Source organism: Pteropus medius, unplaced genomic scaffold (genome assembly GCF_902729225.1).
Source record: "Pteropus medius unplaced genomic scaffold, Ma_sr-lr_union100, whole genome shotgun sequence".
Lineage (NCBI taxonomy): Eukaryota > Metazoa > Chordata > Mammalia > Chiroptera > Pteropodidae > Pteropus > Pteropus medius.
In genome coordinates this window covers 4,255,918-4,277,141 of record NW_024356336.1, presented here as the reverse complement: position 1 = coordinate 4,277,141, position 21,224 = coordinate 4,255,918, and the positions used below count along the sequence as shown (strand labels likewise).

At 44.7% G+C, this 21,224-nt stretch overlaps 1 protein-coding gene and 1 pseudogene across 1 annotated transcript in view; both read left to right on the top strand.

Annotated features, from left to right (window-relative positions):
• Positions 1-21,224, top strand: part of TTC28 (tetratricopeptide repeat domain 28) — a 630,275-nt gene that overhangs the window by 571,249 nt on the left and 37,802 nt on the right. Inside the window, 1 exon segment of the mRNA XM_039861871.1 lies at positions 12,892-13,032. Within this exon segment, the coding sequence (XP_039717805.1) occupies positions 12,892-13,032 (141 nt within the window).
• LOC120602057 (uncharacterized) lies at positions 1,136-1,254 on the top strand (annotated as a pseudogene).

The following is a 21,224-nucleotide window of genomic DNA, read 5'->3' as shown; positions in this document are numbered from 1 at the left end:
GCCAAGGGTCCAAAGCTGAGTCAACAGGACCGGAATGTGTGCAGAATAGGGAGAAAAGAAAGGTGTTTGAGCAACTGAGGGGGTGAGGAATACCCTCCTCCATTCCTCCTTACTACCCTCCTCACATCCCTTTTCTCTCTTAAGGCCTTCTGATCTCCACTTTGCTGAACTGTGATGCCAAACTATGACTACTAGTTTTGTCTGCAAAGCCAGTGCTTTTCTGCTGTTCTTTCTGTTTCAGATCATGGCCATCAGGAGAGTGGCCAAAATCAGGCCATGAGTCCGAGTGCTCCAGAGGCTCTTTCTGCACAACTGGTTGTTCATTCATATTCTCATATTCAGTCTCTTTTCTCTCTCTCGCTCCCTGTCTCTCATCCCCGCTGATTGTTCATTTAATCGCACCCTCCTCCTCCTCCTCCTCCCTCCTCCTTCCTTTCCATGTGTAAGGCTGGTTGTCTCTGTGTGTGTGTGTGTGTGTGTGTGTGTGTCTTTCTCTCTCTCTCTCTCTCTCATACACACACACACACACACACTCACCACTATGTAATAGGTTTTTTCGTGTGTGTTGTGGGTATCTAGTATCTTCTCTGAGCTTTTTAAGGGCAGAGGCTGTCTTCATTTGCAGTAATTCCAGTCTGGGCTGAGGGCTTGGCATACACTGGTCACACAATGAATGTTTTGAGGGTTAGTCAGCCTGACGGCCAGATGGATGAATGAGAGGCACCAAAGTTTATCTTTTCTGAATAACTATCAGGATTTCATAACAGGATTTATTTTATTTTTTAACTAACATACAGTATATATCAGTCAGGATCAAAGCAGGAACAAGAAACCACACAGCAATTTGAACATGGATAGTTTAAGATAACAAATTATTAATTATAACAGATTAGCATGAAAAGGGATTGGCTGGTATTCTAAAGCATACAGGAATAGCAGATATCAGGAGCAAGGATCAATGATGGTAAAGGGCCGAGATTCCAGCCTTGCTGGAGAAGGCACTGCTATGGCTCACTCGATGGCAAATAAGTTGCTGTGGTTCCCCACTGGTGGAACTTGCTGGAAATATGTCCTCTAGGGTGCTGTGAAAAGCTATGTACAGGGAGATGTCTCACTCCACTACAGAACCACCCATATCTAAGGCCATCCCACCCTGAACAAGCCCGATCCCGAATGATCTTGGAAGCTAAGCAGGGTTGGGCTTGGTTAGTACTTGGATGGGAGACCACCAAGGAAGACCAGGTGCTGTAGGTGTAAAAAATAAAAAATAAGGGATTGTAAGCTGACAAGATCCTTGTGATCTATGAGGTCAACCAAAGGTTGCCTTGCCTAAGCGGGGTGGCGGGGGGGAAGAACCATGTAGTGTGGTTACCATGGGGATTTGATGGCCACTGGGTGTTGTTGGCAAAAGTAGGGCTGTGGAGAAACCACCCAAGCTGTAGGAAGCTGTGTGCACTGCAGGGGCTGGTCACTGGAGAAGCTACCCATGCAGCAAGAGCCAGATGCTAGAGCAGCTGTATGTACTGTAAGAGCCTGCAGACCAAGCCCAGCAGAACCAGGAAGGCAAAACCCCTGTATGTCTCTCCATATTCTCTACTGACAAGGCTCAAAACTGTGGCAGCTGACAAAGTAAAAATATTTAAAGGGCCATGATCCAATGAAGGATGAGTTTGGAGCACAGAGACAATAAATGGATAACTGACACAGTAAAATTTATTCTTTTGGTGTATAGTTCTATGAATTTTAATACACATATGGATTTGTGTAATCACTACCATGATTGGGATATAAAACAGTTCTGTCACCCCAAATAACTCCACCATTTTATAGTCATACCCTGTACCTTCCCCTACCCCTTACCCCTGACAACCACTGATCAGTTCTCTGTTACTAGTCTTTTCTGAGAATGTCATATAAATGGAACCATATCCTTTTAACACTGGTTTATTTCACTCAGTCTAAAGTTTTTGAGTCTTCCAAGTTGTTGACTGTATCAATAGTTTATTCCTCTTTATTACTGAGTATTCCATTGTATGGATATACCACAGTTTGCTCATCCATTCACTTGCTGAAGGACCTTTGGGTTGGTTTCAGTTTGGGGGTAATTATGGCTAGAACTGCTATAAACCATCGTAACATAAGTTTTCACTTATTTAGGGTAAAGAGGGTAAATAAATTCATTTCTTCAGGAATGGAATTGTTGGGTCACAGAATGGCTATACCATTTTGCTTCTCCACCAGCAGTATATGAGAGTTCCAGTTGATCTGTCTCATCAGCACCTGATAGTATCAGCATTAAAAAATTTTTGCCATTTGATAGATGCGTCATGGTATTTGGTCACAGTTTTAAGTGCATTTCTCTAATGGCTGGTGACATTGAACATGTTTTTCATGTGCTTATTTGCCATCCTTACATTCTCTTTGGTGAAATGACTGATCGAGTTTTATGCTTATTTTTAAAATTGCATTGTATGTTTTCTTATTGTTGAGTTTGAAAATTCTTTATATATTCTGGATACAAGTCCTTTAACATATGGTTTGCAAATATCTCCTAGTCTATTGCTTGTCTTTTTCCTCTCTTAACTGTCTTTCACAGAGTAAAAGTTTTTAATTTTTATGTCAATTTTATCAATTATTTCTTTACGGATAATGCTTTTGGTGAAATATCTAAGAAGTCTGTCACCCTGGGTCACAAAAGTGTTCTCCTATATTTTCTTCTAAAAGTTGTAATGTTACATTTTTATGTTTGGATCTGTGACTCATTTTGAGTTAATTATAAGGTGTGAGGTTTAATCTGAGGTTCATTTTACAAGGTTAACTTTTTTTTTTTTTTGCATGTGTATGTTCAGTTGTTTCCAAGCTGTTTATTGAAAAAACTATCCTTCCTCTATTAAATTGTCTTTGTCACCTATGTCAAAAGTTAATTGACCATTCTCATGAGGGTCTATTTTTGGACTTTCTTCTGTCCATTGATATATATGTCTGTCCTTTTACCAATACCACATTATCTTTGTTTCTGTAGCTTTATAGTAAGTCTTAAAATCTGGCAGTGCCATTCCTCCAACTACATTTTAGTTTTTCAAAATTGTTTTAGTTTTACCTGCTCTAGTTCATTTGCCTTTTCATATAAATTTTATTTTTTAATTCATTGGGGCAACATCGAATAATAAAATTATATAAGTTTCAAGTGTACAGTTCAATAATACATCATATATATATATGTACACACATATATATATACATACATATTGTATTGTGTTCACCACCCAAAGTTAAATATCTTTCCGTCACCATATATTGACTCAACTTCCCTATAGGTACAAAAATGTCTTGAGATTTTGATTGGAATTATGTTAAACTTATAGATCGATTTGGAAAAATATGCTATCTTTGTTGAGTATTAAAAATCCATAAACATGATGTCAACATTTTTTTTTAGATCTACTTTTGTCAGCATTTTATAGTTTTCAGGATATAGATTCTATACATGTTTCGTTAAATTTATACCTAAGTTCTTCATTTTGGAGCTATTATAACTGGGATCATTTTTTAAAATTTCACTTTGTAATTGTTCATTGCTAGTGTACAGGATTATTGATTTTTTGTGTGTTGATCTTGTATTCTGAAAACTTATGAAACTCAGTGGTTCTAGGGGTCTTTTTGTATATTCCTTGGCATCTGCTACATAGACAGTCATGTCTTCTGTGAATGGAATGTCTTTTCTTCCTTTCCAATCTGTATGCCTTTCATTTCCTTCTCTTGCCTTTTTGCACTGGCTAGAACTTCCACTACTATGTTGAATATGAATGGTGAGCTGATGTATGTACCTTGTTCCCAAGGTAAGCATACAGCCTTTCATTATTAAGTATGATGTTAGCTATAGACCCTTGGTAGCTGCTCTTGATCAGGTTAATAAAGTTCTCTCTTATTTGTTTTGCAAATTTTTATGAATTGGTGTTGGATTTTGTCATATGCTTTTTGCATCAATTGATATAAACAGGTACTTTTTCTTTCGTCGTAATGTGGTAGATTATATTGATTGATTTTTAAAATATTGTACAAGCCTTACATTTCTGGAATAACCCTATCCCCCCTTTGGCTATGGTATATAATTCTTTTTATATGTTGCTGAATTATAGTTGGTAATATTTTATTGATGATTTTTATGTCTATTTTATATCATTCGATCTGTGGAGTATTGGTCTTTAGGGCTTTTCTCATGTTATCTTTGTCTGCTTTTGGTGCCAGTGTAATATAGACCTTAAAATGAGTTGAGAAATGTTTTTTCTTTTCGTTCCTGGAAGAGATCCTATAGAATCAGTATTATTCATTCTCTAAATGTTTGGTAGAATTTGCCATTGAAACAGTTTGGACCTGGAGAATTCTATTTGGGATGGTTTTCAACTATGAATATAATTCTTTAGTAGTTAGAGGACTATTTAGATTATCTATTTCATTTTGGATGAGTTTTAGTGGTTTGTGAGTAATTGGTGCATTTGATCTAAGTTGCCGAATCAATATGTGTGGAGTTGTTTGTAGTATTCCCTTATTATACTCTCAGTTTCTGTGGAATCATTAGTTATGCTTTCTCTTTCATTCCTGATATTGATCATTTTTGCCTTATTTTATTCTTGATATGCTTGGCTAAAGGCTTATCAATTTTATTGATTTTTTTTTAGTTTCTTAAAGTGGAAGCTTAGATTATTAATAGCAGACCTTTTCTAATATAAGTATTTGATGCTATCAATTTATCACTAAGGCTTTGCATTCTGCACATTTATATTGTATTTTCAGTTTTATTCAGTTTAGAATATTTTTCTAATTTCCTTTGAGGCTTTCTCTGACATTTAGAAGTGTATTGTTTAGTTTCCAAGTGTTTAGAGATTTTCCTGTTATCTTTCTTTCTTTTTTTTACTTTCAAATCTAATTCCATGGTGGGCAAAAAACATATTTTGCGTGATTTCAATTATTTTAAATTTGTTAAGGTTTATTTTGTAACCCAGGGATGGCCTGCCTTGGGTCTGTGTACATTTGATAAGAATATTCTGTTGTTGGGTGGAGTGTTCTCTAAATGTCAGTTATATCCCCTGCCTGATGGTTTTGTTCAGTTCTGTATTTTGTTGATTTTCTGTCTACCAATTCTGTCAACTACTGGGAAAAGAGTGTTGAAGTCTCTGTTATTTTATCCATTTGTCTTTTCAGTTTAGTCAGTTTTTGCTTTGTGTGTTTTGAAGCTCTGTTGAATACACATTTAGGATCATTTTATGTTCTTGGTCCTTTTATCATTGCGTTAGGTCCCTGTTTATCCCAGGTAATTTTCTTTGCTTCAAAGTCTACTTTGATTTTAATACAATCACTCCAGCTTTGTTTTTAATGGTGTTTGCATTGTATATCTTTTTGTATCCTTTTACTTTTAACCTAGCTATATCATTGTATTTGAAGTGAGTTTCTTGTGGAAACATTTAATTGGATCATTTTTTAAAATTCCTTTGTGTCACTTTATATTTAGGCCATTTACATTTAATATAATTATTGATATGTGGAGGTTTATGTATGCATATTAATGCTTGTTTCTCCATTTTTCATTCCTTCATTTCTCCTTTCCTGCTCTCTTTTGGATTTGTTGAACTTTTAATCCATTTTAATTTATCTCTTACTGTCTTTGACTATATCTCTTTTTATAATTTTTTAACGGTTGCTGAGTCTTCTGCTTCAGTGTCTCTCTTAAAGCTGCAATAAAAGTGTCAGCCATGGTTGAGGTCTTGTCTGAATGCTCAACCATAGAAGATTCTACTTCCAAGTTCACAGATTATTGCCAGAACTTACTTCTTTTTATCCTGTAGTACTGAGAGCCTTAGTTTCTTGCTGACTATTGGCCAGAGACTGCCCTGCATTACTTGCCATAAAGGCCTCTCCAGTATGGCTGCTTGTTTCATTAAGGTATGCAAGTCAAGAAGGCAGTAGAGAGAGTCTGTTAGTAATCCAGAAGTCACAGTCTTATGTAACATAATCACAGACGTGACATCTATTACCTTTGCCATATTCTGTTGGTTACAAAACCTGCCCATGCTCAGGGAGGAGATCAGTTGCACAAGGCAGGGGTAATTGGGAGCTATTTGAGACTGTCTGCCAGTTTGTTTGTTTTTTTCTTCTGAGAATGTCTTCTTTTCACTATCATTTCTGAAAGATATTTTCACTGGATATAGAATTCTGGGTTGATCATTCTTTTCATTCAACACTTTTAAAATGTTTTTTTATTTCCTTCTGGCATCCATGCTTTTTGATGAGTAATCTCCAATCACTCGAATTATTTTCCCTATACATAATGCCTCTTTTTGTCTCTGTCACTTTCAAGATGTTTTTCTTTGTCTTTGGTTTTCTGCAGTTTGAATATGATATATCTGGTCATGGATTTCCTTGGGTTTATACTGTTTCTGTTTCACTCAGCTTTTTGATTTGTCTGTTTATGTCTAATACTAAATTTGGGAAATTTTCATCCATTATTCCTTCATTTTTTTTTTTTTTCCTGCTTTACACTCTCTTCTCGTTCTTGAGCTCTGAAGACATGAATGTTAGACATTTTGGTATTGAACCATAGGTCCCTCAGGTTCGTTCACATACAAAAACTATATTTTTCTCTGTTAATCAGATTGGATAATCTCTGTTGCTCTTCTGTCTTCAAGTATATTGATTTTCTTCTGTCATCTCCATTCTGCTATTGAGCCCATACTGTGAGTTTTTTATTTCAGTTATTTTTTTTTAGTTCCAAATTTTCCATTTGCTTCTTAATATCTTTGTTGAGATCTCCTGGCTTGCTATCCTTTCAGAATCTTTTCCTTTACTAGTTGCAGCATTTTTAAATAGCTGCTTTTGTTAGGTAATTCCAACATCTGTGTCTTCTTGGCATAATTCTAAAAGGCATCTGTGATTGCCTTTTTTCACATAAGTTGAGATTTTTATGGTTCTTCAAATGCTGAGTAATTTGAGATTATATCCTGGACAATTTGAATGTTATGTTGTGAAACTCTAAGTTTTGTTTGATCACAATGGAGAATGTTGATATTTGTGTTTCAGCAGGCAGTTGACCTGGTTAGAGTTCAGGTCACAAGCTCTGACCAGCTTTCAATGTAAGTTCAATTTTCAAAGTCTTTGCTGTGCTACTCAAATCTGTTCCACAGGTACACTATCCAATGGCCTGTCCAGGATCTAGGCAGTGGTCCATCTTGTATTTAAGTTCTCAAATTCTTTAGGGTCAAAACTATGCATGTGCAGCTGGGGATGAATCCAGGAATTCCTGAACAACTTTAAACATTTCCTGTTCGCCTCGAGAATACTCACTGGCGGCACTTGCAGCTGCAGTGTTTACCCTGAGATAACTCACAGATTATAGTCCTAACCTTACTCTCAAAGTTTGCCATGAAATATCTCGTTTTTATTATTATTTTCACATTGCTCTAGTATATTGATAGTCTTTGGAAACAACTAACATCATTCTGTTTATAGCATTCTATTTTTAGTAGTGGCATTTTCATTTACAAAATATAGTAATTCTTGATCACTGAAAATGTCAAATCCTAGAAAATGTGGAATTCCTACACATGATGTTAAATGAATGCTGGCAGCGAGCTGCATCTTTTTTTTTTTTCCTGAAATGGGAATGGTCCCTTTTCTGAGCTCCTCCTCCTCTGTGATCTCACCAGTATGTTTTGATTCCCCAAGGTCTCTTCCTTTTGGTCCTTTAACCAGAAAGCTTAGGCTTTATTTACCCTCTTTCTGCTGTACCGTTCCCATGACAACTCTCACATCTTGGGCCAAGGGGCAAAGGCAGGGTGGAAGAGTAAAAAAGGGGATTGCCTAGTCCCATCCTCTAAGGATCACATCTCCTCTGATTAGACCTAAAAATTCCTTTCCTTCAGAGTTTTAGACTTCTTCAGGCTCTTTCTGTCACTGCTGTCACTGCCACTATCAACACAAGATTGATTGTGGCCTGGAACATGTGAGAACAAGAAAGAGAATAAGAAATATGGGGAATTTTCTCTATTTTCTCTGATCCAGAAGTAGAGAGCTCCTCCTGGAGCTCTGTTTGCACTGATGTTCACCTCTGCATTTGGGTTGCATAGAGACCTGTCTGAGGTATTCTGGGGGACAAGAAATGTGAAGTTCACTACTGATTTGGTCTTCTTTGAATGCTGGTCTTCTTCCCCAATCTGTTTGATATTATTTACTTGTCACATTCCTCGGATAGCTGCTTCGTGCAGTGCAACCAGGGTTTATAGTTGTATGCATTGGGAAAAGTGGGGAGGAATATGCTTACTCCAGTTTATCTGCAACCAGAACCTGGTACAGTAGGATACTTATAACAAATACTTAATAACATTTGAGCGAACAAATGTGTGAGACATCAAACAGTTGGTCCTAACCTCTTATGAGCACCAAACCTAAATTTCTAATAATCTCCAGGCCTTTTGGGAGGAAGAGTGTTTAAATAATTGAATCAACATCTGCACACTTGGCATTTCCAACTATATGTCCTGTCTGTACATTCAGCATATCCAAACTGAACCCATTCCTCTTCCACCTAAGACAGACTTCTACTTTCAATTTCTCTGTTTGTCACCAGTTGTCCTTCTGCCATATATTAACTACTAATTGTCTTTTGCTCTCTCCCTTCAATGAGTTTCCCAGGCAAATAAGTTATTTTTTGTGTACTATTTCTCTTGTCAGTTCTCACTTTTCCACTCTCAGCCTTGGCCACCCTACTTCGCACATCCAGGCCAATGGGATAGCTGCCCCAATCACAGGACAAGGCAGAACCGTTGTTGGTATTATTAGAGACCAAAAAATGGGGAGTAATCAGGAAGGTGGGTTACAGCCAGGCTAGTCTGTTTGTATGGCAGATAGAGGATGAGAGCTCAGGGCAGAAGAGGGAGCCACTGTCCTTACCTCAGAGCCCAAGAGCTTATGAAAAACTTTCCTCACTTGGCACATTGAGACCCAGGCACATTAATTTATTAACACAACAGTAATTCCTGAGAATGGGGCATCTAGTAGGTGCGAGGGGCCAATTAGGCTTTATTGAGCTTGACCCTGAGCCTTCAGGGTTGCTTCTGAGCTGGTGCTGCCAATAGCCACCTAACTGTTCTCCCTCCTCCCCCTATAATCTCTACTCTGGGCCAGTTGACTATCTCCCAAAGAGCAGCCCTGAGCCTGCCACCCCCTGCTCAGAAGCCTGGACTGACAGCTCTCAACTACATTCCAAGTTCAAGGCCCTCCACCATCATCTCCTCTTCTCTCCCACTCTTACCCTCTGCTCCAGCTCAACTGGGCTGTTTTCTTGGCCCTAAATATCCACTACACTATCTTTCCTCCATACCTTTGCTCATACCATTCTATCTTCCTGGAAGCGACCTCCCACCCCCCCGCTAACCCCCCCACCCCGGCCATACACACACCTGTGAAAGTTAAAGCCTTCAAAATACGGCTCAGATGCAGCTAATTCCAGGAAAGCTTTTATGCCCTTATCTTGGTTAGAGGCTGATGTCCTCCCTATGCTCCTTCTTAATTCACCTTAACCAATAATCTCTAGTCATACTAGATTGTAAGTGCCTCGAAGGTAGATTTAATGTGACTTTCTTTGGCTTAACCTCTGCGGTTCTTGCACATAGGTCCCGCTCAGTAATCATTGATAACTGGAAGTGAATGGAATCAGCCTCTGGTGATTAGGTGATGTGCCACCTCTAGAAAGTCTCTCAGAGAAATAGGGTGGCAGAGGTTAGGATCACAGGTTGGCAGGACACTCTTGCAACCCCTACTATATGCTATATAGATGAGGTTTGTTTTGTAAATGGGAGATTCCCTTATCTGTGACATCTCCTGTTTGTTTTTCCCTTCAGTGTTAATACTTTGAAGGGTCAGGAAATAGGAAACAATCCCATTAAGCATGAGATTCTGAAGGTTCTATCTACAGCTGACAGCAAGAATGGAACTGCAAGATAATAGAGGCCGATACCAGTTCCAGCCAATTCTTCTCCCCTTTGCAAAGCGCTGAGTGACAAGCAGATTTCTCAGCTCCATGGAGGCAGTCGCATTCAGATGATAAATGTGCCCCTGGACGGAGGAGCTTGTTGAGTGATATTTACCAGGGTCTCTGTGAAGGGCCCTTAGCTCCCAAGAGAGCATTTCAAGCCTTGAGTGGCTCAGCTGTTCAGTTGATGCCTGTGGAGTGGTGAGAGGAGTTAAACCTCATTCCCTGTTCTCCAGCAGGATGGAAGCCATGGTGATTTGTTTAGGTGCTCAGAACTTTCTTGATTTCTCTTGCTTCCTACATTCACCCCCACTCCTCCCCTAGTCAAACCCCAGCAGAGAGACACATGGAATTTGTGAGAAGCTTAGAGCCTTAAAGGGGGACGAGTGGGGAAGTCATTGCCAAGACCTGAGCTCATTTCAGTCCTGGCTCTGCCTCTCACTGCTCCTTGGCCAAATTCCTTGGTTTCTGTGAACCTCAGTCACCTCAGAAATAAGATGGAGATGATAAGAGCTACCTCACAGTGTTGTCATGCAGATAAAATTAAATCTGTGTAAAAATACTTTGCACATTAGAAAATGCTCTCCAGCATCAGTCAGTCATTGATTTAGCAATTCCTCTTTGCCTATCTGCTGCATATTAGGCATGGTGCTGAGTTCGAAGTATCATTTCCAGATTATGTGAGTGGGGAATAAAAGCAAGCTAATGGCCTTTACCAGCCATCAGCATGGTTCTGGGGCAAAGGCAAGTAGCTGGCCCAGAAATCGTACCTCTGTGCTGTACCTGAAGACTTTCCGCTCGACACTTCTCTAGGGCTTCAGCTTTTGGGAACCTTTCCCAGTGACTGGGACTTTTCAAGGAACATGGCTGAGCTGGGACTCTGGTGCCTAATTACCAGGCATGTTAGTCTGGGTTCTCCAGAAAAACAGAACCAATAGGATACGTTCTTGTTCTCGTTCTCTGTCTCTTTCTCTGTCTGTCTGTCTGTCTGTCTGTGTGTATGTGTGTGTGTGTCTCTCTCTCTCCCTCCTGTCTCTGTCTGTCTGTCTCTCTCTCTCACTCTCTCTCTCTCTCACACACACACAAACACACACACACACACAAAGGCATTTATTATAGGGAATTGGCTCACATGGTTACAGAGGCTGAGAAGTTCCAAAATCTGCAGTCGGCAAGCTGGAGACCCAGGAGAGCCGATAGCATAAGTTCTAGTTTGAGTCTAAGTCTGAAAGCAGGAAAAGACCAATATCCCAGCTTTTAGACTGTCAGGCAGAGAGGGAATTCTCTCCCACTCCACCTTTTTGTTCCATTGAGGCCTTCAATGGATTGGATGAAGCCCATCCACATTGGGAAGGGCAGTTTGCTTTCCTCAGTCTACTCATTCAAAGGTTAATCAAATCCAGAAAAACCCTCACAGACACACCCAGAATAATGTCTGACCAAATGTCCAGACACACTGGGACCCAGTCAAGGTGACCAAAAAAAAAAGTACCATCACACCAGGGTTGATGTTCACTTAGAACATTCAAGTTTACTAGGCAGCTTCAGGTTCTGTGTCTCATTCAGCGCCATAATGACCGAAGAAGGGTCTCATTACCTTTCCCTGTCGTGTAATCCTGATGTCACAGTCTCACCAGCCTGGCCGTTTTGAAGCAGGTCATGTTCACCTTAAACCCAAATCTTGATGCAGGAGCCTGTTCCCTCTGGGAGACAGGAGGCCTGTCCTTTTCTAGACTCCTTCTCCAGCATGTGAGAAGCTTGTGTCTGTGAGTCTGTCTTCTGCCTCCAGTGTCCTGATGCTCTCCACTCTTCTACACTGGTCCTAGGCCAGCAGGAAACTTTAAACAAAGTTGTCATGTAGGCTGACAATCATCCGGGGGCTAGATGTCATCAGCATTTCCACAGAGTCTGAATGGAACCATCATGCTGAACGAAGGTGGGGGCCTCAGCATAGAGACCTGCTCTTGCTGACCTCAGTAGCCTGTGAGGACTGGGAGGGGGCTGCTGTAGGTGGCAGCGCTCCCTTGGACAGGTTTGCTACTGTAGCGTCTGTCTTGGTCTCACAGGGCCACAGTGCACGGCTTTTATGTTTAATCAGCTTCTCGTCATTTTAATAATAATGATGAATCAGGGCTCTCCTGGGTATTTCTGTTTATTTAAAATCCATTGTGAAAAGTTCTATTACAGTCTGTCATAGGGGAAATATGAATTTATTAATTCAAATATTGTAACATCCTCATGCTGAGCTTGGAAAATGGGCTCCAATCAGCGATATTTCTCAAGCCCACATTTCAAACAGTGCTTGCTCTGCCCGGCATCGCAGCAATCGGTGTGCACATCTGTCTCCTTGTCTGGAAAATGCCTTTTTGGGCTATGTGTCCCCTAGGCCTCGCATGGTGCCCGGCACATGGTAGGTGCTTAGTTACTGTTTCTGGAATGGAATGGACCGGACCTCATGCCAGGAGAATTGCCACACAGCCACAACTCAGCTGAGTTCTACTCTGGGAAGAGTACCCAGCCAGCCCACCACAGACACAGCAAATGGTGCTGTTCCTTCAGCAAACAGCTGTTGAGCACCTAGACACACGGAGTCCAATACTGGCTCCAGCATAGCTCCTTCCTGTAGAGTTCCCAGCCCAGTGGGGGCAGCAGCCAGAAACAACCAACCAGAGTACATCTTGAGAAGCACTGGACAAAAAAGGGAAGAAGGCCGCAGGGATGCTGAGGAGGACACAGGTGACCCAGCCTCGGGGAGGCACTCAGTACCAGGGGTTTTTTGAGCAGGGGATTGGCACGGAAACATGAAGCAGACTTCCACAGCACAGCATTACTTCTCTCTGATGGTTTTTTTCTGCACTTTCCCACAGGGCCTGTGCCAGCAGCGAAACAGAGAGCGAAGCCGGAGACATCATGGACCAGCAGTTTGAAGAGATGAACAACAAACTCAACTCAGTGACCGACCCCACTGGCTTCCTTCGGATGGTTCGCCGCAATAACCTCTTTAACAGGTGTGTGTGGGCTCTGTCTCCCAGGCCCAAGGCAGGGAATGGTGCCCTGAGCACAGATAACATGTTTTCTGCTGATGCTCCTTCCAGCTGTTCGTGCTTCTCTGGTCTGTGTCATGCATTTCCAGGAGCAAATGTGACACTACTACAACTCCATGCTCCTCATGACCTAGGCGTCACAGCAGCACCTGTGGGTCAAGTGAGAAAACAGTGCAGGCTTGATATGACAATCTGCATTTGGCTAGGTTAGGAGGCCCTGGGGACCATTGGCTGCTTGTTCACATAGCCTCAGAGCTGACTTCCCAAACACCAGTCGGAAGCCAGACAGTATCTTCACATACTTCTTTGCCAGCTTCTGCCAGTAACTCTTGTGCTGGGTACCTCTGTTGACCACCCTGGCCTGAGGTTGAAGGAGGCCAGGGAGAGGGAGGGGGCCGGCACTGCTGGAGGGAGCACTTATCCAAACCCAGGCTCACTTGTTTGCCGTGAGGCCCCACCTCTCTGTTACTTGACCAAATAAACCTTAGTGACTTTGAGATGAGTTGAGGTTGAAATTGTCAACCAGCATACCCCTGCATTTTTTAATCAGAGGTGATAGCCACGCTGCATCCAGTAAAACAGGGGCAGACAGTTGGGGTTGAGGGGTACCTGTCCTGCTGTCATTTGGCTGCCAGGCAACAACAAAGGTCAACGTTTGTATAGACCTTTTCCAGAAAGATATCCCAGACTCTCTCAGGTCCTTGCCACACCTGAGGGCCTGACTTTAAGGGGCAGCAGGTTGAGCCTGGAACACAGGAGGGAAGTGATGGTGCTCTGGGTGGAGACAGCCTCTGCCTGGTGGCCCTGCTCTGTGGGGCATTGTGTGCCCTGTCTGTTCCTACTCCAGCCTGGTTTTCTCATTATTTTGCTGCCAGGCTGACAAACATGTGTTACTTTCCCAAGGGTAAGCTGAGTGGGATGGGAGCCAAGGCCAGGGATGTAGGAACTGGCAGCTTGGTTGAAAGGAGGGCAAAACTTTAAGCTGATTTATCCCAGTTCCTCCTCCTTCCCTAATCCCTTCAAAGGTTGTCCATCCCGGCTTTTAGTTTTATGTAGAGACATGACCTGAGGAGGATATGGGAGTGGGCCTGGGCTCACATGCTCCTCTGCCAGCTTCTTGGCCTGTGAGGCAGATGATTCTTGACTCTTCCAGGTGATAGGATTCATGGTTCTAAACTAGAGTGTGGAGAGCTCAGGGCTCAGGTTCTGGCCTTGCCATGTGCCAGCTGCGGGATACTGGGCAGGCAGTTTCCCCACCATCGTTCTGTTTCCACATCGCTGAAATAGGGACAAGATTTCTACTTTGCAGGGCTCCCTTAATATGGGAATTAAAGGAGCTAATATCTAAATAACACACTGACAGGCTTCCTAGTGCATGGAAGGCACTGTACACAGGGTGGCTTTCTACTGTTCAGGTGGGAAGGATAGTGCTAAACTTGAATTCTTAAGATAACACAGGTGGATAAACTTGGGAAGGGATGAAATTTGTATGTATTTGTTTAGCAGGTGTTGGCTACCTTGGTTTGTGGCCTCACCTGCCCTTCTTCCTGTCCCACGCCATGTCTTTTACATGAGAGAGTGCCAAAGGCAGGCCATCAGGTGTCTATGCTGACTTGATCACAGGTGCACCAGCAGTCAGGAGCCCCTCCTCTGGACTTCGGGTACCACAGTAAGAAAGGGTCAAACCAGGTAGGTGCACCTGGGATCCTAGCTTTCATCTCTGGATGGGAGGTATGTGAATTTTGGATCGTGGAGTTGCTTTGGGAAAAGCATTTGTCCTTTCGAAGAGGTCCGAGATGAGTACTATGAGCACAATACTCTGGATTAATTTATTGGTTCCTTTAAACAATGTCAGCTGTGCCTGCAACCAAGCTGACAACTGGGCCAGCCCAAGGGCTGAGTGGGGAGCCCAGGCCTCAGTGCCTGGCCACTCTGTACCCAGCTCTTAGTAGGACCTCACCCGGCTCAGGGCCTCAGGCCTGCTCTGAGAAAAGCAAAAGGAGTTGGAAGTGGTCTTTGCAGACCCTTCCAATCCTGACCCTCCAGAGGTTTCTAAGGGCTGATTGGATGAGGGCAAACAGCTTGCATTCTTTCAGCTTCTTTCAGCTTCAACGTGGCGAGCAGTAAGGCCCAAGACAGGTTGCCACACCGTATGTTCTCTGCCACTTCCTAACAAGCCCAGGAAGAGAGGGTCTCTGGCCTCCTTCCAAGGGAAGCAGAGCTACCTAAGGAACCACGAAGGCAGAGGCATCCTTGTCAGAACAGTGCAGGCCCTTTTGAACTTCCAGTCCAGCCTTGCAGCTCACAGCCGAGGAGCACACAGGCTGGGGAGGGTGGCGACCTGCCCAGGAGCAGGTGCTAAAGTGGGTTTCAGGTCGTGCCTCTCAGTTGCCCTGCCTGCCTGTGCTTTCCCACCTTGAGGCTTGCCAAGTGTGTTCCCCTGTCCCTCTCTGCCCCTTCCATGGCCAGGGATCTCAGCTTCAAGATGCTGCTTTGTCACTGAACGGAACGGCTAAGTAGTGGGTTTTCTGCAGACTCCTGATATTGACTGGGCCTGGCAAAGGGCTCATTCCCTGGAGCCCACAGAGGTGAAGTGGAATCAGCCATGTGCATAGGGCCTTGTGCTCACTGGAGCAGCACCAGCTCCCCTCTGCGGGGCTCTCCAGCTTGGTGATTTATGGGTTCCTCTGCCCTTTTGTTCTGAGCGGTTTGCGGGACTGGTTTGGCCATGAGGCTGCCAGAGCTGATGCAAGTCAAGTGAGCCTTGGCTTTAGAGATTTCTCTCCTGCCCCTGCAGGACTTGGTCTTTGTTCTGCCTTTGTTTTTGAATCTCTGCACCACTATTTTCCTTCTTGCCTGTTCACTTGGGCAGAAAGTACATTTACATGTCGAGCCCAGGGCAAGCTCCATTAGTGAGGAAAAACAAGGATTCTTCTCTTGTTTAGCACACTGACCCTGGGTGGGCCCCATGGGGCAGAGCAGCTGCCCCCAGAAAGGTCTCTGCCTCTCATCCTGCAGAATGCTTTGGAAGTTATGCTACGGGCTGGAAGGTCTGTCTGTGTCTGTCTGTCTGTCTGTCTCTCTCTTTCTCTAACTCGTGCACATGCGAGTGTGTGTGTGTGTCTGAACCTGGGGACAGTTAGAAGATCACATTAGCTGCAGAAAAGAGGAAGAAGAATGGGACAGGCTTTCAATTGCATCTGGATTCTAGGTCCCAGGGCGGTGCCTTGGCGTTGAAGGTGCACCCATCCAGGATCAACTAGGACCAGGACCAAATAGGACCAGTATCCCAGAGCAATTCTCTGACTCCTGTTGCCATCATAGGTGCCACATGCATCCTAGGTCTTTCCTTTTCCACTTTATGGCTGTGTTTGATACAATCTGGAAAGGGGCTTTTCTGTCGCCTAGAAATTAGTGGCTAGAGCTGAAACAGGACAAAGAAGTGTTAAGTCTACCCATTCTAAAGACTGGTGCCACAACAGGACCAGAAGCCCTCCCCTCAAGGTCTCTGCAACCTCCAGCTAACACTAGCACCTCAGCCACACTCCTGCTTGTAAAAGAAGACTGGGTTGAGGAATCAGCAAGGGAGATTTCTCGGTCTGGTCGGAGGTCCTCCAAGAGGATCATTCACAAAGACTGGGGGCAAGAAGAGGAGAGAGGCATCACCATCCCGTGGAAACAGCCTCCCATGACTGTGCAAGGAGAGAAGAGACTAAAGAGAGGGGCCAGGCAAGAGTGGACCCGCCATGGTGTGGTCTGCGCGCTCACATCTAATGTGCAGACGTATGCCTTTCCCAGTGGGTAGGTCACACGGGCTCAGCCACTTGTTGGTTCCCCACGCAGGAGGCTGCCTGCTGGGAGGAGGACCTCAGCAGCAAGAGTTATGGGGTGTGTAGCCAGTGGAAGGACTAGGGGGACAGGGGAACCAGAGCTGGCTGCCTGTCAGGGAAGCCACTGCAGGGCCCTCAAAAGCCAGGGGGCCACATGGAAGGGTGATAGCAGTGCTTGCCCTCCCCTCCTCCTGCCTCCTCTGCCTTTAACACCAGAGTCAGGCCTTGACAGTGGGGAGGGAGGAGTGCTCCCAGAGCCCACCCTGCCCTCCAAATCCATGAGCAAAAGTCTGGCCTTCAGAGGAGATGGGAGGGAATGAAGCGTGCACTGCATAGGAGGCTGGGGACCACTTCTGCCCAGGATTCCTGAAGGCCTGAGAAGGAGCAGTGACCAGAAAAAAAGCTGTCCCCACAGGGTCAGCCTAGTCAGTAAGTTGGAACCTGTGCAAGCCACCGTGTCTCCCTCTCTCGTGTGTGTGCATGTCTCTGCATGGGTACGTGATTATGGTTCTTCATAAGTATCCACACTGTGCCAGCTTCCAGTGCTGCCCTGACGTGGCTACAGCAATGCCACCAAAGTCCACTGCAGGCCAGGAGGCCCTGTTCAGACAGTATTCAGTGTATCCTGTATTCTAGGTCTAGGCATTTTTCTGCGGTGAGGCAGAGTGGAGGGGAGAAACCTTGGGCTCTGAGGCCAAACAGATCTGGATGTGAAACCTCTCTCTAGCTTTTATTAGTGGGTGACCTTGAGACTTTTATTGTTTCATGTGGAAAATGGGGGTAATGATGCCTGCTGATGGAGCTATTATGAGGATGCGGTAAATGTGATGATGAATGGACCCTGTTGTGTAGTAAGTAGTTTCTTTTGCTCCCTGCTGGGGTATGAGGTTTCTATGGCACCAAAGGCCCTTTTTTTGGGGGGCAGGGTAGTGAATCAACCACTTTTTGAATCAAATATTTACTCCAAAAACCTGATGGAATAGCTTGATGCTTCCTCTCCTTACAACCTCTCTCTGACAGCCAGACACCAGAACCCTTTGAATAAATGCAGACTGATGATCCAAGTGGATATCTGTTACAGCCACAGTCCTGGCCTTGAGTCTTGAGGTTCCATACTCAGTTCTGGCTGGTGTCCTGCCAGCCCTGTCCTCTGCTCTCTGTTGGTGGCCCCATGGCTCCAAGCCAGGGTTCTGGCTGCTCTTCTGCTGGCCCCAACAAGGGAGTGAAGTGTTCTCTCCGATACCCCTAACCCCTGACTTGGGCCAGCCCTCAGAGTAGCGATTCTGGGCAGGGGCCTTCCCTGCCAACAGCTACTCTATAGGTGGGTCCGGTCACTGGGCCTCAGGTGGGAGCCTCTGTCCTCCTCAGAGTCCCCTGCCTGTCCCTATGTGCTGCCTCGAGGCACCTTCCAGGTCAACAGACCTCTCATGTGCCAGCACGTGTGCTCTGCCCCATCTGTGCTTCTCTCCAGGCAGCACAAATACAAATGAGGTGAGGTGTGAAATTAAGAACTGTATCAGAAGTCACTTTAAAATCAGGCCCAGCAGGTAGTGACAAGTTTGTTCAGAATGTAAGAGGAGTCCTCATATGTTGCCTCTAAGTATTAAGCTTGCCGATATATCTTTAGGCAAATTTAATTTATAAAGTTTTCTTTACCACTTGTTTATTTGTTCACTTTCTTATTCCAGAAGTTTGACAGTTTACCAAAACACAATTGCCACCAAATCATATAAAAAACAAATGAACGAGAACATCAAGATGGAGGGAAAGTAAAAGTAGAAGGGAGGGAGTGAAGTTTATGTGCAAAATATGTGCTGTTAGCACTGCTGGAGACGGGCACAGATTGGACTCGTAGGTTTTCCAGCAACCAAAGCAGACAGGTCAGCTCAGCCATGGTCTGCCCTGCCTACTGACTCACAGTCTGCGTTCTGATGGAGTCCCCAGGTGCTTCATGTGGAAAGCAAAGTTGAAGTGCTTCTCCTCCCGCATTCCCTACAGCTGTTAAGCCACCTCCACACCCAGTGATCTCATGCCCCAACTGCAGTTTGCCACCAAGACCTGCCCAACAACCCTGTAACACTTCTAGTCCCTATCCTTCAGTCTGTTCTGTTGCCACAACCATTCCTTCAGACTCGCTCTTTTCCAGAAGATGTTGATGCTTATTGAGGTCACTGCCCCTGGTGCAGAGCGGGGCTTCCCCCTCAGGCTCCCTGCTCCTTGAGGCTCCATTGCCCACCTGTTCTCCTTACGACCTGACTGGCAGGGCGCTGATCTTTGCTTCTTCCCTCTGGCTGGAGCACAGTTCTGATCACTCACTCATTTGTTCAGTGTTCCTGGGCTCCTGCTGGAGTCGAGTTGAAGTGGCAGAGGTAGGCATTTGAGTCCTCACAGTCTAGCCCTGCCATCCTTCCAGCCTCTTGTTCCATTCTCCCCATACCCTCTGTCCTAACCCAAGGGTGCCCAGGACCTTTGCCACCTCAAGGCCTTGGCTTGGGCACAGGGACACGGCCAAAGAGTGCTTTCGTCTGAGGTACCCTTTCAAGCAGCCTTTTTGACGAACCCATCTTGGATTGCCCTGACTGGGAATAGTTTTCTCCTTCCCTGAAATTCTCTGGCACTTTATCTGTGGAATAAGGAGCCACCACCTACTGTCTTGCATTTTAGTTACATGTATCCATGTCCTTTCACCTCCCAGGCTGCACCTTTGCCCAAGACCTGATTGCATCTGATTACTCCCTGTGTCCCCAAGGTGCCTTGCACCATGCTTTGTTTAAGTAGGTGCAGGTACTTGCTCATGGAAGGAGAGAGGGAAGGAAGGAGGGAGGGGAGGAAGGAAAGAAAGTCAGAATTGAGACAGACATTAAATGACAACAGAGATGATGATGACAATGATGATGATAGTGGTGACCATCTGTTGATTAGTTACCAAGAAACCAGCCTTTTGCTCAGCACTTTACATGTATTAGTCAATCCCTACAATAGCCACGAGGGGCACTATTATAATACCTTTTTTAAAGATAAGGACACTGGGGCTCAGAGAGGTTAAATTAGTTGCCCAGCATTATACAACTAGTAAGTGATACAGCCAGCATTAGGATCCAGCCCTGTCAGTCTCCCAAATCCCCAGCCATCTTACATCCCTGTCAAATCACTCAGCCTTTGCTCGAATTCCTCCAGTGATGGGGAGATCACTACCTCTTGAGGCAGTGCATTCTGTCTTTGTCAGCACTGACTAATATAGCTCTGGAGGTTTTTTGTGAGCCAGTGAGTGAGACTCCACAGGTTTGTTTGGGGCAGGGGCAGGCTGGGACCTACAAACTGCCTATGGGTGCAAGGCCCTTCAGACAAGGATTTCGCTGTTATTGCTGGGCATGCAGCAGCTGGGCAGACCACAAGATACACAAGGTCATCTTGTCTTCTCTTCACTCCTGAATATATGATAAACTCATCTCTCACTGACTGCCTGTCTCGGGCCATCTGTCCTGATTCCTGAATGGGATCAGCAGATTAAGCCTGTGCTGGCCTGGGCATCAGGATTTTCCAAGATGACCATATCCAGGCTCGGGCGTGGAGCCTCATGCACATTACAGCAAAAAGCAGCTGGCCACAGCAAAGCTCTCTGCCTGTGCATAGGCTATATATGGCTCCTATGGGAGGTTGGACCCAGGCCCTCTTGGTGGAGGCGTGTGCTGCACCTATTGACCTAGACCATGAACCTGTCCATGAATGCAACAGGCCTGGGAGAGCCAGAGAGCCAGGGAAGAGAAGCCACATGCAGCCCAGACTCATCTCTGGTCATGAGAGGGGCCCTACCCGAGCCCCCTACCATCAGGCTCTTCTCCTGAGGGGGGAGCTAGACCCAGTGAGCAGGCACTTGGTAATTAAGGTGAGCAGCCAGAAAGAACCGACAGCATACTGAATAAGTGCTTAAAATGCAGCGTTTGACAGCCTTTATCTCCCAGAGAAGGCAACCCTTCATGTGAGGATGGTCATCGTAGAGTCACTGAATAATATTAGAGTCCTTTTCTTAAATTGAATTGAGACAGCTCTGACTACTTGAATATAATAGGTTTGCCAATTAATTTTTCTGCTGGTGCCTTAATACCCAGGTACTTGTTCAGATCTGAGGTCAACTCTTATCTTGCAGAAGACAGAGCTCAGAGTCCAGAGTCCCTGAGGGGTGTTGGAGCATCTTGATCAGGGCCGAGGGCAGGAGGGAAGGAATCAATGGTTTTACAGGCAGCATAGCCTAGTACAGCAGAGTCTCTGCTCTCTGTCTGCCAGGGGACCTCCTAAGAGCAGTCCTGCTGTGAATCAGGAAGCCCC